This window comes from Gymnodraco acuticeps, unplaced genomic scaffold, assembly GCF_902827175.1.
Source record: "Gymnodraco acuticeps unplaced genomic scaffold, fGymAcu1.1, whole genome shotgun sequence".
NCBI classification, from domain to species: domain Eukaryota; kingdom Metazoa; phylum Chordata; class Actinopteri; order Perciformes; family Bathydraconidae; genus Gymnodraco; species Gymnodraco acuticeps.
The window spans coordinates 263,705-279,443 of NW_022990010.1; the positions used below are offsets into that span (position 1 = coordinate 263,705).

The following is a 15,739-nucleotide window of genomic DNA, read 5'->3' on the forward strand; positions in this document are numbered from 1 at the left end:
ACAGACCAAAGGAGACAAATGTTGGACAAAAAAACCTGATTAAACACAGTCATAACACAGAACAAATCTGATGCTTAGTGGAGTTATTGATTTTTGGTGTGGCTATTATTCCTGTTCATCCTAAAAATCACAAAAGTACAGTTATAATGCAAGAAATATACTCAAACCTTTTTACACAAAGCCATTCACTTGTCTTTAATTATTAGTATGTTTCTTACTTGTGTTGTTGTCATGGTCCAGGTCTTTGTCTTCGGTGCCATTTTTTCCTAAGAAGGACTTGATGTCATTGTCCTCATACCAGTTGAGTGAAGGGATTCGCTCACCACCAATCTCTGGGTGACCGCACATGATCCTTGAAAAAGCACGAAAACTCTCCCTGGGCAACGCCGAGCGATTCGCTGGAGATAGAAGACTGAGAGCTGCACTCATGTCAGCAAAGCTGGAGAGAGAGGAGAACTGAAGGAAGAAAGGAAATGATTTGGAAAAGGACCAGAAAAGAAACACAGAAGAGGGTAAACATGCAGGGAGAAACCACATATGTTATAATGTACTGTATGTTATTCCTGACAGACATTTTCTTTCAACTTTACTCAGCCAGAAAGTAGGGGAAACATTATCTAAGCACAGAAAGAGACTCAACTCTGATTTCCTGCAAGGTTAAATACATTCCATATTTATTAAGAGGGATAACATAACCACTAAATAGCATTATATTCAATGATAGTTTGATATCATTTCCAATTGCTATGTGTTATTAATAACTAGTGCAAATGTGCAGCACATAACAAAAATACTGTCAAACAAAATTCAGACGCAGGTTAAAAAGAAAACTAGTGTGTTCTCACATCATCGATGAGGAAGGCCATCTCCTGGGAAACGGACATGACGGCCAGACTGATGTCCCTGAGGTCTTCGGCGTTAGCCATCAGACGCTCTCTCTGACAGGAAGGACACACAGACGGGTTTACTGATGGTACTTATTAATGCTCTTAAGATATGCTTTTAATCCACTGAATTTTGCACTTTTAAGCAACATTTTAGCAAAACGATGCCAATCCCTACCGTTAACAGCTTGGGCAAATCGAGCTGAGAGAGGAAGATGCGTTCAGCCTCCTTCAGGACGTCAGCTGACACGTTACACAGCTGAGTCTGAAGATCGTTCATGGCTGCGTCTCCTCCTTCCACCGTCAGAAAACGTCCCAGCATGCTCGCATTACACACCAAGTCCTGCAGCTGCAACTCAGATCCAGCCAAAACAACCTGCACGTGACAATTGACGCCCCACTTTTACATTTAACAGTGTTAGGCTCGGACAAACGATACATACAACTGGTTCTCCACTGTGCTGGTTTTTTTCTCTGTGATTTAATAAAGCCCATTTACCTCACAGATGCCAACGTTTTACGTTTAAGATTGCTTTACTCTATATATACCGTTAATTTAATTCCACAATTCATAATTCCTCTTTTATTTTTGAACTTGAACTGTCTAAATCTTTTGTTGCCCCTTTTGTTTCTGAAGTGAAAGTTGAAATCATTTTGCATCATTTGGAAAACTCTGTTAGGTTGCACATGTCAGAACAGATGAACCAATTAAACACAAGAAACTGCTCAGGGCCCAAGTGAGTTCGGTTTCTACACACTAATTGTTGCTATCCAAGGATATTCAGAAGAGACTTCACCTGAAAATTGAGGCGAGCTTTCAGCAACTGGCTCACAGTCACAGACGACAGGCTGCCATTGGTCAGGAGGAAGGAGGAGAAAGTCTCATTGGCTCTCAGGTATTCTTCTACCGGAATATCTAAAGCAGAAACACAAACATTTAATACTTTCCAGTGCTACTAATAAAACATGCTGTGTTACAAATCAACTCCACTTGTTTTTAATTAATCATGACCATGACTTCAATCCGGCAGGCTAGCTCACTAGCTAAGCTAAAGAGCTGGATTGAACTTGGAAGGTCAACAGGCCAGTTACACTTTTTGCCGTGAGGTTTAATTTGACCATTTAAGTTATTTCTGTCTCCTGAAAAGCTGGTAACACGAAAATAAAAATAACAATAGCAAAGATAAGTAAAAAATAAATAGCTTTATAATATGTCATTTACAGTATCAAACCGAGAGGATGGTGGGAGTTAGCAGATGACTATAAGGCCCTGGATGTGGGAAATCTTGCAGAATAAAACTCTGTAGAGCCTACTTTCATCCATCCAATTGTTTGTCTGGGGTATTCATGTAATATAATCTCTCCAGAGCAAGGAGAAGCAAAACAGACGCTCTGTGCTGCTCCACAGCGAGGTAAAAGGCCACATTCATCCGGTCACTTGACACCTGTTTAGAGCCATTCACACAGATCAACTGGCTGCTACTGTACGCTCTCAGTCCTGCTCAGGGAACACAGAGAACAGAGCTGGATACAAAAGGTCTGAATGCATTTAGACAACATGAGATGGCATACAGGGACTTAATAGTGCCATCTGTTAGATGTGTTTATTTAAAGGTCTGTTCTTTTTTTTTTAATTAAAGAAAGGTATAGGTTTTCCAGAAATATAACATTTGTATAGTAATCTTTTTCTTTAACGTCCTGACATTTTAAGTAACAGGTTTCTTTATACCACATGATGACCTTGTTTAAACCACACAACAACTTCACTGACAGAAGCCAATGCTCTATTGGGTTTCTCCATATAATTCATTCTGATTCGTGGAAAGCAACCTTAAAGATCTACTTTGACATTATATATGACTTGTGTATGTTTGCCTGTCAAAATTAGTAAACCCACTCATTACAGGTAGTAAACCTAAATCCATTTAACTGTCTGGCTGGTAGTGCCACCTCACGGGTTGTAGTAGGAAATAATAATTTAAAAAAGTGTCACAGAGTCTGAATGTCAAGGTATCCCTTCAGGTTGCTACTAGAGGACATTCAAACAAGCTGGTGTGTACTTGGCCAGGCTCCAGGTCTCTCTCCCAGCCTTTGGACACTGCCCATCAGGTCCTGAAAGCCGGGGAATCTCTGGTTTCCACTGTAGGACAGAACCGTCTGGGCGTCCACAAAGAGACGAGACAGTCTGCAGGACAGAGAGCACAAAAGGAGTCTTTACTGGTCAAACACATGCAGTCAATTATTAATAAAACTACAACAGACGTTAGTTGACCAGTAAACACTGACTTAACATCTGCGAATACTACCAACTGTGTTGAATGAAGTGCACAGCCGACCGGGAAATAAAAGGACAGCTCACTCCAAAATTGAAAATACATAGCCAATCTAGTTTCATTAAACTCGAGAGAAGGCGGCCATCTTTACGGCACCGCCAATCTGTAACTGACACTAAAACTATTTAGAAAGATAACAAGTGACCCTACACCCTTTTTGATTTGGGCTGAATTGTCTCCTTTGACATGGGCGTATTGTATTTTATTTTTAACTTAGTTTCTTGCATGATAAAAACCGTTGTGCTATATTTAGCATTCAGACATGACAGCAGTGTCTATATTTTTATCATATTGTCTTTAAGAAAGGGAATAACACTATTCATATTTCCCAACATATTCAACTTTGAAATGAAGTAAACACATTTCTTAGATGCTCGAACACTGGATCCTTCCAGTTTATGACTTCCTACAATGATAAACTATGATTTTGCTCAAAGATTTGTCTCATCTGTTAATCATCATGCAACAGTTAAGAAACAATGGAGTGGGTTTTTAACCGTGGCTGCCCCCCCTCACTACAAGTGTTTGCAGCAGCATGCAGTCTGATCTATAGCTTTTTCTTACCTCATAAACAAAAGTCAAAGTGAATGACGCAGATTTTACAATTTTAATTTGAACATGTATTCACTAATTAAAGTGTGTCTGATTATCTTTTTAGCTTCCACCACTCCAGACAACTGTCCGTGTTTTTACCTCCATTTTACCTACATGGAGTTGTCAAAGTTGCCAACTTGTCCCACTGTCTCCCCCGGGGTCAGGCTGTGGAAGCAGGGGTTGTTGATGTTGCAGATAATGCCCTGGATCCAGGGCAAGGTGCCTGCCGACGGCAAGGCTTTGTTTGGAAAATGACCTACAAGCGAAGGAAAAGAACCCGGAGATTAGCTTGAGATACGGAACAATGAAACGCTGTCGCAGTGACCTAAAAACACAAACTACTGGCAGCGGACTGACCAATGATCCTAAAACGCAAACTATTTATGTGAACAAATATTGTGTTTCTTTCGTACAAATAATATTAAATTACAATGTAATTATCTTTAAACTTATGTGAGCTGCTTTTACATGCCAGACTGATTGAAGATGGGAACTACAGATGGAAGCATTTTCTTATTTTTTATGCAAATCTCTAGGAAAATACATGCAAAGTGTTTATGCTCACAGGTAAAAATATTGTCCACTCCTTCACTTGGAATACATTCAATCAGCATAGGACTTTAGTACACATTAGAATATATTAATACTTGTTGTGCTTTGAATAATTAAAAGTAGCAATCTCAAGATTCCTTAAATATTCCCATTTTTTTATTGGAAATGTAACTTTTTCTCCAAAACTAAGTTACCAAGAGGAAGTTTTAAGGGTCAGAGAAAATGTAAGATATGAATCGATAGGCTTATATTGTTTTATTTAGTGTCACATTCAATTATTTGACCATGTTGCGTTATATCACCTTCAACTGATGACGACTTCTCAAACAAGAACACCAGGTTAGGAAAACACATGTGTTCAGTTAGTTAATCCTGCCTTATCTGATTGGCATGAAGCCGTTTTTCAGACCATTAAGTGTGTGTGTGTGTGTGTGTGTGTGTGTGTGTGTGTGTGTGTGTGTGTGTGTGTGTGTGTGTGTGTGTGTTGTTGAAAATACATTAAACAATAAGACTCACATTGGCTCTGTTTGTAGGGAGGGTGTGAATGGCGAACAGCGATGAGGATGACGAAGAGGAAGAGCGGCCAGAGGAGCTCAATGATCAGCTGGATCTGCATTCAAGGAAAACAAGGAGGCTGTAACTAATCTGACCTTTAGTGACCTCTATCAGAGAGATCAGCAGGAGTATTTCCCAACCCTGTGACCTAGTAGTTGACAAAGATGGTTGTAAATCTTTCATTACATTTCAGACTTAGGAGTTTCTTTGAGACAGGCAGATTAGAGAGCTAAGACGAAGACTGGAAACGGGGGAAAGACAGGTTTAAGTCACGTAACAAAACTAAAGGCTGGAATCTAGTCAAGTATGTTGCAGTTATTTGGCAAGCGCTGTAACCATCCAAAGGTCCCGTTTTAGTTCCTTTGTTCTACACAATGGTAATATTTATATATTTAATATCCAAACTGAGTTTCATATGATATTTTTCTCTATAGAATCCACAAACTGTTATATATCTTATTCTGAAGCAAAGATGTGGCTACCTTGTTCCTCCTGCGGTATGTGATGTTCTTCCAGAGCAGGAGGCCAAGCTTTTGGAAAAACCACATCGCTTTCAACTGTTTGTCTGCTACCTGGTCATGATGCAAACCTGGAAAACACAACATGTGGTGAGAAAAAGACAGGTTCAGCATGGTGCCATCTTTGTTTTTAAGAACTAGGGCTGCTGTGTCTGCACTTCAATTACATCTGGAGAAAGTGAATGCAAACACAAAGAGAGAAAAAATGCATTTCATGGAAGTCTGAATCACAATATGACTTTTGTATGTAGTGCTGTTTCCCCCTGATTTTGTGTTGATCTTCTTCTTCATCATTCACGGGCAAAATGTAATGTATCTGGAAGTTAGTAGTTCTCATCTTTTAGGCTCTTTTTTTCTCTATTTAGATTTTAAGCGTGAGATTTAAGTGTTTTCAAGAATACTTTACTTCCTATGTGGACTGTGCATATGCTCATCATTAGTAAGGACCCTAGTAACAAACTGTAGATGACCTTTACCCTGCAGAGGACACAACTGTGGCTGATGACAGTTTACCTTAATTCCAAGCAGTAAATATAGTTTATATTTCATCCACTCACTTTGAACAAAAACATAGCTAAGAAAGTCTAAACATCCTGTATGTGATGGATTCAAATGGCCGTTTTTAAATGTTTTGCAAGTGAAGGTTGTCTTGTGTGCCTGCTGTGATCTGCTCAACAATCCCCTGCTTTACATCGAAATCCTCCTGATCCTAACAGCTTACCTGTTACACTTAGAGACTTTCAGATGTACTTTTGCTCCTTCAGAGGAGTGTGGTTTAATTCTCCTGTTTGTGCATCAAATAATCTTGCTCGTGATTTGTCCGAGGTTAGAAAGCATTTCAGGTTATCTCAAACTATTTTTGTAATGTGTTTTTCTATCTGTTTAGTGTTCAAGGCTTTGCAGATGCTCGTACAGGTATATGATATTTATGGTAGCCAGAGTATTTTATTTACTATTTTAATTTAACCATGCAATATAAATGTTTCATTTTGCTGAGCATAAAGGAGGCATACAGCATGCAACAAACAAACAAATAGTAGGCTATGTCATAAATAATATAATAAATATATGAAGTAGCCGGTACAAACCAACGCTTTTAGTTACTGACACTACAAACAAAATGATTAGAAAACATTTCATTTGATGCTATGATAAACTACCACAATTCCCAGTTTACATCACAGTTTTAATAAAGAACATAGTAAGCCTAGCTAACAGGAAGCAAGAAAAAAAAAACCTAAGCTAACGTCATATTCGGAAATACAGTAGCTTCCTAGCATGTTACGCAGTGATGGTTGAAAAAATACCTTTTCGGAAACGATAAATAAAACGTAATGCGCACCCAAGACTCGATAAACTGCTGTTAATGATTACCTTTGCTGTTATAACAGGTGATAAAATCTCCCTTCAGTGTTAAGGACGGCCGGTGTAGCTTGTCATTGACTCTCCATTTCCCCAATGTTTTTAAACGGCAAGAGTAGCTGAAAGAAAGTTCCGCCCCCATGCGACTCTGATTGGCTTAAGCGCGTTTGAGGGGCGGGGTCAGAGAAGCCGGCAAAGGATCTGATTGGCTTATGTTTATGTTTTGGTTATTGAAAACAGCTGATTGGGCAGTCATTGTAAACGCTGTGTTATGTTCATGATCACAGAGACTTAGATAAATAATTTATAACAGAAAATAAGTAATAAACTATCTTATAACGATATTCACATAAATAAAAGCCAGCACTTTATTATCAACCGCATATGATTACATTGCATATTAGTTAGTTAATAAGTAAAGTAGCAGGAAATATTAAGTAATGGCATTACACTTGCAAACATTACATTATTCTCTTTAGAACTATGTAATCACCAATTTGATATCTTCACCAAATATGTTTACAAGTTAAGTACAAAATATGTATAGAGCTATATCAGCTGTACATAGGTATGTCACTTATTTTGAACCGATCAAAAAGCATCTTTTGCATATGATATTTAGTCAGTGACCACTGACTCTTAATAAATAACATCAAGAACAGATCTTAAAGATAATTTTAATGAACATCCAAAACAACAATTTATTAAAAATATACGCATCTCTTTCTCTCTATGAAATAAGGCAGTTACCTTTTATTGTGCATGATATCGGCGTCCTGTCAGGCACAGTACGTGAATCTTTGTGTGTATAAAGCAGAGCGCTCTGACAGACACCGACACTGACAGTTGATAAGCATGTGTACGTGACGGACTGTCGGTACATCATAATGTAATACACAGACTCTTTTTAGCACGTTCAGCTGAGGCACACTGGCAACACACCAGGCTGGAAGACCAACAACTCTAGTGCAGAACATTAAACACCATTCACTACAATTTTAAAAGCAAGTGAAGCCAAATATATTATGCTTATGAGTCTTTGTATCTCAGCTACTGCCTGCATTGTTAAATATCAGATAAATATAAATGGGAAGCTACCATCTATCCCCGTCACTTTAAAATAAGCTTTCACAATATAACATTGTATTTAAAATCTTAAAAATATATAGCTAGACTAGTTTGTTGTATTCAGTGGTGTGACAACAGCGTATGCTATGCTGTATTATAAATTGCATAATATTTCCATAATTTGGCAAAAGTCCTGGTAGCTTGAACACTGTGCAGTATTTTTTCCTTTAAGCAGCAGGCAGTGCTCAAAGAAACACTGGCTGCTCCTGTCCGGTTAAAAGTCGATATGTTGAAGCTGGCATGGTCTTCAAATGAATCTGCCAACAGGGAGACAAATTGTAATGTAACTGTAAATATGACATGATAATATTAAGCAGAAGGTGAAAGGTCTATTATTGTATTTATGTTTCTGTTTATGAAATAAAAACATTTCATCCTCACCTCTCCGACAGCATTGGTCAGGATCTGGATGATCTTGTCGTGCGTTGTGGCGACAACGCTCTGCCCGTTGATTTCAATGATGCGATGACCAACACGAATGCCTCCTCTCTCTGCGATACCGCCCCGCATCAGACTGCAGATCTGCAAACAGAAAAAGAGATGTTTTACTTTCAAATAAAGACAAATAGCTAATAAGCAGATAATGTTCACAGACTGGAGAAAACAGAAAAACTAACTGAGGATGACACAGAGTCTAGTTAAATAGCAACAAACAGAAAATATGAATATTGACTTACAATACCGTCCTCCACACTGAAGCCCAGCTGAAACTTGGGATCTGGCCTCCTAATAATCGCCATGGTGACTGGTGGGCAGTGGACGATGCTGAGCTTCACAAACTTTTGGCTTTTTAAGTCCTGAAACAAACAAAAAAGTTTGGATTATGTGTGAATGTCATGAATTATAGAAGCATTTTGTAATGTCCTTTAAAATATAGCGGCCCTGACTCTTTTTTTCTTAATTCAGGTTTGCTACAAACAACTGGATGAATACTGATCTTGGTCCTTTAAAACCCAAGTATATATCTAAATCCACTTTCAAATCAATACAAAAACAAAACACACAGTGCCATCTAGTGCATCCTAAAGACATAACACTTGCTTTAAAGAAGGCAGAAATCACAATCAATTCAATAAACTCTGCCATTCCACCATAATATCAATAATACTTTAATTACTGTTAAAATATGTACGGTTCTAAGAGTCATTCTAATTTTTTTTTTTATTACCCGAATGATGTTCTGGCAGGTGGTGATGGGCAGCCCCACCATGCTGGTGCTGTTCACCGACATGATGCGGTCCCCGATGCTCAGCTCTCCGCAGCGCTCAGCCGCCCCCCCGTGGAGGAGGTTGGCCACCACCACTGTGGGCAGGATGGAGCCCCAGCCCGACTCCACCACCGCCAGGCCCAAGATCTCTCCAGCAGCCTTTGTGATGGCTACCTAAGATAGACAGCAAAGAAAGAATTATTATTTGTTTGACCAATTATTTCTCTATATTTATCTTTTTCAGGGTCAGTATTGAAATATATTGTTATTCATAGAGCCAAGTTTATTACAGCTGCTGCAACGCCTAATTGGGGCCACTGTAGGATATACACTTTGATTTTATCCAGGATTAAAAGAAGTTTAATTGAGAGAACAAACTCACAAATGTAAAAGAACGCATTGGAAATAGCAAGGTTATCAACATGTGTTATACTGTTACAACTCCTCAATAACGCATGCTTTTGACATTTCCTGTAAACCGGTTTACTCTGGTGTGATGAGGTTTATATAACTTAGCAAAATCGAGCAATGTGGTGACATGACAAAAGAATCTGGTAAATATTTGAGTTTTTCCTTTACTTTAATCTCACTGAATATCCAAGTGTTTTTATCTTACATTTAGGACTCTAATCTTAGAAATGTTGCGTTTTTGCTTTATAGATTACTTCTCTCCCATTGCTTTCTTAGTGTCTTTTTCTAACAACATCAATTTACATCCTAACAACAACAATTAGCCGACTGTGCTTTGTGTTAAGACTAAGCCACAATCACTGTGCTTACATCTCGGATGTTCTGAGAGTCGGAGAAGTGGGCCAGGTCTCCGTTGTAGAGCTCCTGACTCTCCAGGTAGTCACTGTACTCGCCCGGCCTCAGGTCACTGGCCTTGATGCCGCTGGTCTGGAGAAACTGCTGGTAGGCCACGCCGAACGCCTGACCGATGGCCTGGGCGATCACCTGAGCCTGGATGAAGAGACAAGGAGAGGAGAGAGAACTGACTTAGGTCCAATTTGCTAAATAAATATTGTTCCTTCACTTTTCTACCCTTTGTTTTCATATGAACAAATTAAGGCAAATGAGTTAATTTGCAAAACATTAAACAGTGCGCCTAAAACACATGTCACACCCTAAAACTAAAACTAAAAACTCCTGTGAAAGGTGACTTATCTGTTACCCTATTCATTGTAAATCTCACTTTAAAGTTAAACACTAAACCATGAGAAGCTGTGATATATAAATACATTTATTTCAACATTTAATTAGTGATACTATTGCAAAACAGTAACAATAGTGAGTATTTTACCATTGGCTTGAACACAGCTCAGTCAAATACAACAAAGGTATATATACTGTATATATAAACACATTTCTTATACAGCTCTTCATATATTAACAGTTTAGTTGGGAAAAAAGTAGTACAAGCAGTGGCTCTATGGCATTCAGTATCCCACAGCTAATTACATTCTAAAAAGAGACCCTTCCTCCCCCTATTCAGTCTTGCCAACAGTGGGAAACTGGGACGACCGCCAGACCATTTTTATATTCAGGAGAACTCGCGGTCTGTCTGCGGGAAGGAAACCAGGTCAAGCTGAATCTGAGACTGTTGTCCAGAGCAAAGACGCAACATTGAGGGGAGCAAAAGACACCTTAATAATGTGTTTAGCTAAATGCTCCAGTAAACACATTATCTGCAGCTAAATGCTCTACTGGTGATTTCAAAGGATGAAGTTGTGGCCACATTGAGGATCAAAAAAAGCAGAACAGGAAACTCTTTTGTTGGGTTCATGATATGACAAAAACATAATCAACTCACATCGTCAGATAAGAAGACGTGGCAGATCATTGAGTATTTCTTCTGAGGCACAGAGGAGGATGTGGAGGAAGACTTGGAGGCGGGGTCAGCATCCTGCCCTTTACGTTTCCTTCGTGCCATCAGAACCACAATGGTGCCGATGTCTGCAATATAAGAGATCATCTGCAGAGCGTGGTCCATCATGGCTTCCTGAGTGGAAACAAGACATGAATGTGTTGATGAAAATAGAAGGCGAGAGAAGACAGGAAGGTTTGCTTTTCAATTCAACTTGCAGAGACTTGCTTAAAATAGATTATCCATTACAAATAACACCTTTTTTTTTTTTGTCAGCTGAGTTTGTATTGCCTTGTAGAAAAAAACAAGTTTCATATATGTCAAATCTTGCAGCCATTTTATCTCATTCAATCTATTGAGTTTGAGAGGTTGAAGATTTGTTTTAAATTATTTCAGCTCCCAATTATTCGATAAAATGATAACACCAAAGATTCCTTTTGATTACAGGTAATCATTTAAAATATCATGGTCTTGGTATGGGAGATCAAATAAAAACATGTTAAAGCATATCATTTGTAAACTACGACTGAAACCAAAATGTTAACTAAATAAATTAAATAAAAAAGAGACCCTAAAACTATGGTTATTTTTTAAATATATGTGCAGTATGTTGAGATGATGCACAACCTGAAATATCAAAGTAAAGTCAATGAACGAGACAAAAACACACCTGAGTGTCAGCAGTGAGAACTTTGATTCGCTGTGTTGAGATGAACAGATCCACCTCTGTCATTGGCTGGGACTCTCCCTCTGGAGCCTGAAACAGAACCAGTCACACCGATAAGATTTGTATGACTATCTTCATGACAGTATCAAAAAACAGCTAGAGCCGGGATAGAAGAATTGAGATTTTAAAACTAGTATTTCTAATTAGAAAAAAAATCCATGACAAAACAACAACATCTGCTGTGCTTCAGTGCCCACTCTGAGAATATGTTTTATTTGAGTTCACCTTAATGCGGTCCACAGCCTCCTGAGCCTGCGACATACGGGCGTTTGTAGACGGGTTCTTCTCAGATTTTAACTGAGTGGATCCCAGGTACTTGGCACCGAAGATCACTCCATCCAATAAATCTTCAGGGTCACATGGACCAGGCACTACAGGAGTAAAATACATATATCATCGGTTATAAATTAAAGCAGACCAGGACTTCTCCTTATTTATTTTTTAATAAGATTTGACACAGAAGAAATCATAAAAAGGTGATTTTAAGTGACTTACCGTCTTTATATGAAGGATGATCTGCACTCTGTGATGACAGTAAATAGAGACATTATTAAACTGTCAAGATCTAATAACATGGTTTTAAAATAATAAATCAAAACAGTTCAGGAGAATTTCAAATATTACAATTTGCCTAATTTATCATTTAAGATGACATTAAAACATGTTATCATTGGTTCAATTTCAACAACTCTTTTGTTTAGTAGAGACGAAATCTATGAATGAATCTGGTCAAGCACATTTTGGAGTCTATCATTTATATTTTCTTTAATAGAACCTGAACCTACCTGCTCGCTCTCTGCGGCAGCCTCCTTTTCCTCCGGAGGCTCCTCGCCCATCTTCATCCACACAGGCTCAGGATACTCCTCATCAGGCAGCGAGTCCTCCCTCTGTAGCTGCTGTTGACCATTATGTCCCCAGAACCTGTGAGCGTCCTCCTGGCTGTAGGAAACGGACACCACAGCATCCATGTCTCCTCTGTGGGGCTGACCGGGGGGGCTGGGTGTGGCTCTGATCTCTGTGTACTGCAGTAGACCCTGCAGGTCTCTCTGGTGGCTCTTAGAGAACAGCAGCCCGGTGGACTCAGTGCTGTCGTCTGTTAAGAGGGAGGGGGAGCAGAGGTCGGAGTACTGCTGCTGGGCCAGGTGGGGGGGTGTCCGGCAGGTGGGCTGAGGCTCTTCCCCCAGCAGCTGCAGCTGACTGAGCAGGCTGTGGATGCGGCTGTGGTCTTCATCATCATCATCTGATCTCCTGATAGCCAACACCACATCTTCTTCATTCACCCTTTGCTCCATGACACATATCTCCTCCTGGCAATGCCCAATATCCTCCAAGTCCTCAACCCTCACCTCCTCTTCCTTCTCAACTGTTTCTTCCTTTTCTTCCAATTCTACCTCCACATGTACTGGTTCTGAAACAGCTCCCACAAGCTCCTGCAGGTTCACCCCGATCATAGCCAGAGTGTCACTCAAAGATAGTAAAACTGGCTCATTCGGAGTGGCCTTGTCCAGACTGTCAGCAGAAGGAGGGAAGGTGGGGTCCTCCAGGTCATCTTCGGAGCCCGCCTCACTGGAGGAATCAGACCTCCAGTCTAACGGAGGAGGCTCGATCAGGTTGTAGGATTCAACATCTTCCACCTCTGAACCTGGTGGAGCTGCTTCAGTCTGTCTTCTGGCCCCACCCTCAGAGGCTTCATCGACGGGGACAGTAGCAGAACACAAGGAGTCGGACTGATAGACAGGGCAGACGTCTGAGTCCATTTTAAAAGACAGCCTATTTGAGAAAAACATAATGAAGTTAAGAGGCCATGAGAAAATGGGTTCACTTAGCTTCTATCTGCATGCATAAGAGCTACAGCACTAACACAACTGCCTGTAGAAAACACAAAACTATCCCATGTAAAGTATTTTGTGCAAGAAGACACCACTTGTTAAAGCTATAGCACTATGTGATGTACAACCACACAACATTATGACCATCAAGATAAAGAAACAAGCCTAAAGTTCAAAGTACAAGGACAACATGTGCAATATGTGCAACCATAAAACAGACCCTCAAAGCCTATTTATGAAACCTTTCTGAATGAAAACTCATTCAGCTGGGATTACATTTCAATGCAACATAATATCTCTGTTTTGGATACTGGGTCACAAAAGACGCATTCATGTGTATTCCACAGAGGTTGAACCGAGGAAGCCAGGGTTTCAGAAAAAAGGTCATGCTGGCTGTTTTAGAAAACGAATCAAATTGGGATCCTGTAAAACACCCTCTAATACTCAATCCTACATCTCAATTTGGCGATAAAAAGTAGACTTAATGTGACATTAGCTCAATGCTAACTAGCTAATTAAAACCTACAACAAGCCAATGGGAGCTCATTAACAACATATGGAAGTTCTGTGTTAAAAACTGTTGTTTAGGCATCGAAAAGACAACTCTCACCTGATTTATTGCGTCTTTCTCGGTTTATTTGTGCCCACACACTCCTCTGGGTGCCACGACAGATGATTTGACGTGGTTTGGCAAACACTTATTTTCCTAAACTTTGGCTTTGTTTTATTCGTCATACTAACAGCAGCAGCACAGTGACATAATATGATATCACATAATCCAAGAGTTTAAAGAAAGTTACGATGTAAAACTGAGTTTTCTTGTCATTGTTGTCGAGTCGACAGCTTTTATCTGTGGTGCGTTCACGTGCTGTTGTTACTTCCCAGTTGTCATCAGTATTTTTGTTTCTTATTCCTCTTTTGCTTAAATCACATGACATATAACCACAAAATATTGACAGCACTTTTTCTAGTCCTGAGACAACAACTAAACACAAATATTAACTTCTTAGTTTGTTTTATTTAACGATGCTATTTATACTTAAAGTAGCTTCCCTAAAGTAATTTGTAACAATTAAATAAGATAAAAACAGATTAAATAAGACCCTGCTCTTGAAAAGAAAAATGCGGGTTATTTATATAAGGTTGATCATTTCATTTCATTTCAAACCTTTATTTAATCAGATTGGTCCCATTGAGATCATAGATCTCTTTTTCAAGGGAGACCTGCAGCATATGTTCCACATGAAACATAAAACAATAAAGGACATCATACATTATATTTACAGGATACATTTACATAGTTATAGACATTTACAAGTGCCCATAGTATCAACGAGCATTTCATTTAGCCTAGCTTTAAAAACATGCAGAGGAATGAGATTGTTCAGTTTCAATTCTTGCTGAAGATTGTTCCAAGCAAGTGGAGCTGCGCATATAAAAGCTGTCTTACCTAAGACAGTCCTTGCTCTTGGCACATCTAACAATACTACATCATGCGATCTCAGACAATAGCTGCTTGCAACACTCTGTGTTATCAGAGAGCAGATAAAATGGAAATATGCGCTAAATAAACTATTTATCTCATTCCCGACCCGTCCATCGGCACCTGAAGGCAACAGATGCTCACGTCATGTTGATGCGTACAGACCTGTTTAATCAAACATCGATACAACGATCCGTCAAAGACGACGCTGAAGTTGGCTTCCGATTCACAGCATCCGATTCGGCAGTTAAGGGGAAAGTTAAGGGACATTTAATTTACAGCGCTGAGCGAACAATCCTCCGTGTTTGAACCTCTTAAATCGCTGCATAGCCGATTTATTTGGACTGGATTATCCCAGAAAGTCTAAAGATTCTTTATAACCCAGTTTGAGATTTGTGAAACCTTTATTCTATTTGTGAAAATTTAAAAAAGGGAGATTTCAGTGATTTTTTCGCATCTTCACCACATTAGACCAGGTCCTGATCTAAAACCACTAGACCTACACTCGTCAAATCCTGACTGGATTATCCCAGAGGGTCTAAAGATTCTTTATAACACAGTTTCAGATTTGTGAAACCTTAATTCTATTTGTGAAAATACAAAAAGTGAGATTTCAGTGCTTTTTTTACATGTAGACCACATTAGACCAGGTCCTGATCTAAAACCACTAGACCTACACTCATCAAATCTGGACTGGATTATC

General features: G+C 39.3%; 2 protein-coding genes across 6 annotated transcripts in view; both read right to left on the reverse strand.

Annotated features, from left to right (window-relative positions):
* zgc:172302 (phospholipid-transporting ATPase ABCA1) overlaps positions 1–7,228 on the reverse strand; it is a 31,031-nt gene extending 23,803 nt beyond the window's left edge. For 2 of the 4 annotated variants that reach the window (XM_034213157.1, XM_034213156.1), the window contains exons 1-9: positions 6,811–7,228; positions 5,401–5,507; positions 4,880–4,973; positions 3,926–4,067; positions 2,945–3,069; positions 1,682–1,800; positions 1,063–1,260; positions 846–938; positions 219–456 (exon numbers count right to left, since the gene is read on the reverse strand). In XM_034213157.1, the coding sequence (XP_034069048.1) occupies positions 219–456; positions 846–938; positions 1,063–1,260; positions 1,682–1,800; positions 2,945–3,069; positions 3,926–4,067; positions 4,880–4,973; positions 5,401–5,507; positions 6,811–6,940 (1,246 nt within the window). In that variant the 5' untranslated portion in view covers positions 6,941–7,228. Of the gene's footprint in view, positions 1–218; positions 457–845; positions 939–1,062; positions 1,261–1,681; positions 1,801–2,944; positions 3,070–3,910; positions 4,068–4,879; positions 4,974–5,400; positions 5,508–6,810 lie in introns of those variants that run through there. The other 2 variants (XM_034213158.1, XM_034213159.1) reach the window with 2 other exon arrangements.
* A 230-nt stretch (positions 7,229–7,458) lies between these two features.
* On the reverse strand, positions 7,459–15,196 carry si:ch73-40i7.5 (amyloid-beta A4 precursor protein-binding family A member 3). Of its 2 annotated transcripts, none has more exons than XM_034213161.1 (11): positions 15,004–15,196; positions 12,510–13,494; positions 12,220–12,247; positions 11,950–12,095; positions 11,668–11,754; positions 10,944–11,132; positions 9,914–10,093; positions 9,095–9,307; positions 8,604–8,723; positions 8,308–8,448; positions 7,459–8,183 (listed from the first exon to the last, which is right to left on the reverse strand). In XM_034213161.1, exons 2-11 carry the CDS (start codon positions 13,479–13,481, stop codon positions 8,112–8,114), a joined length of 2,148 nt encoding a protein of 715 aa, XP_034069052.1. In that variant the 5' UTR covers positions 13,482–13,494; positions 15,004–15,196; the 3' UTR covers positions 7,459–8,111. The 2 variants fall into 2 exon arrangements, with proteins under 2 accessions (XP_034069052.1, XP_034069051.1); XM_034213160.1 differs by lacking the exon at positions 15,004–15,196 and adding an exon at positions 14,164–14,807.
* Positions 15,197–15,739: the final 543 nt, after the last annotated feature.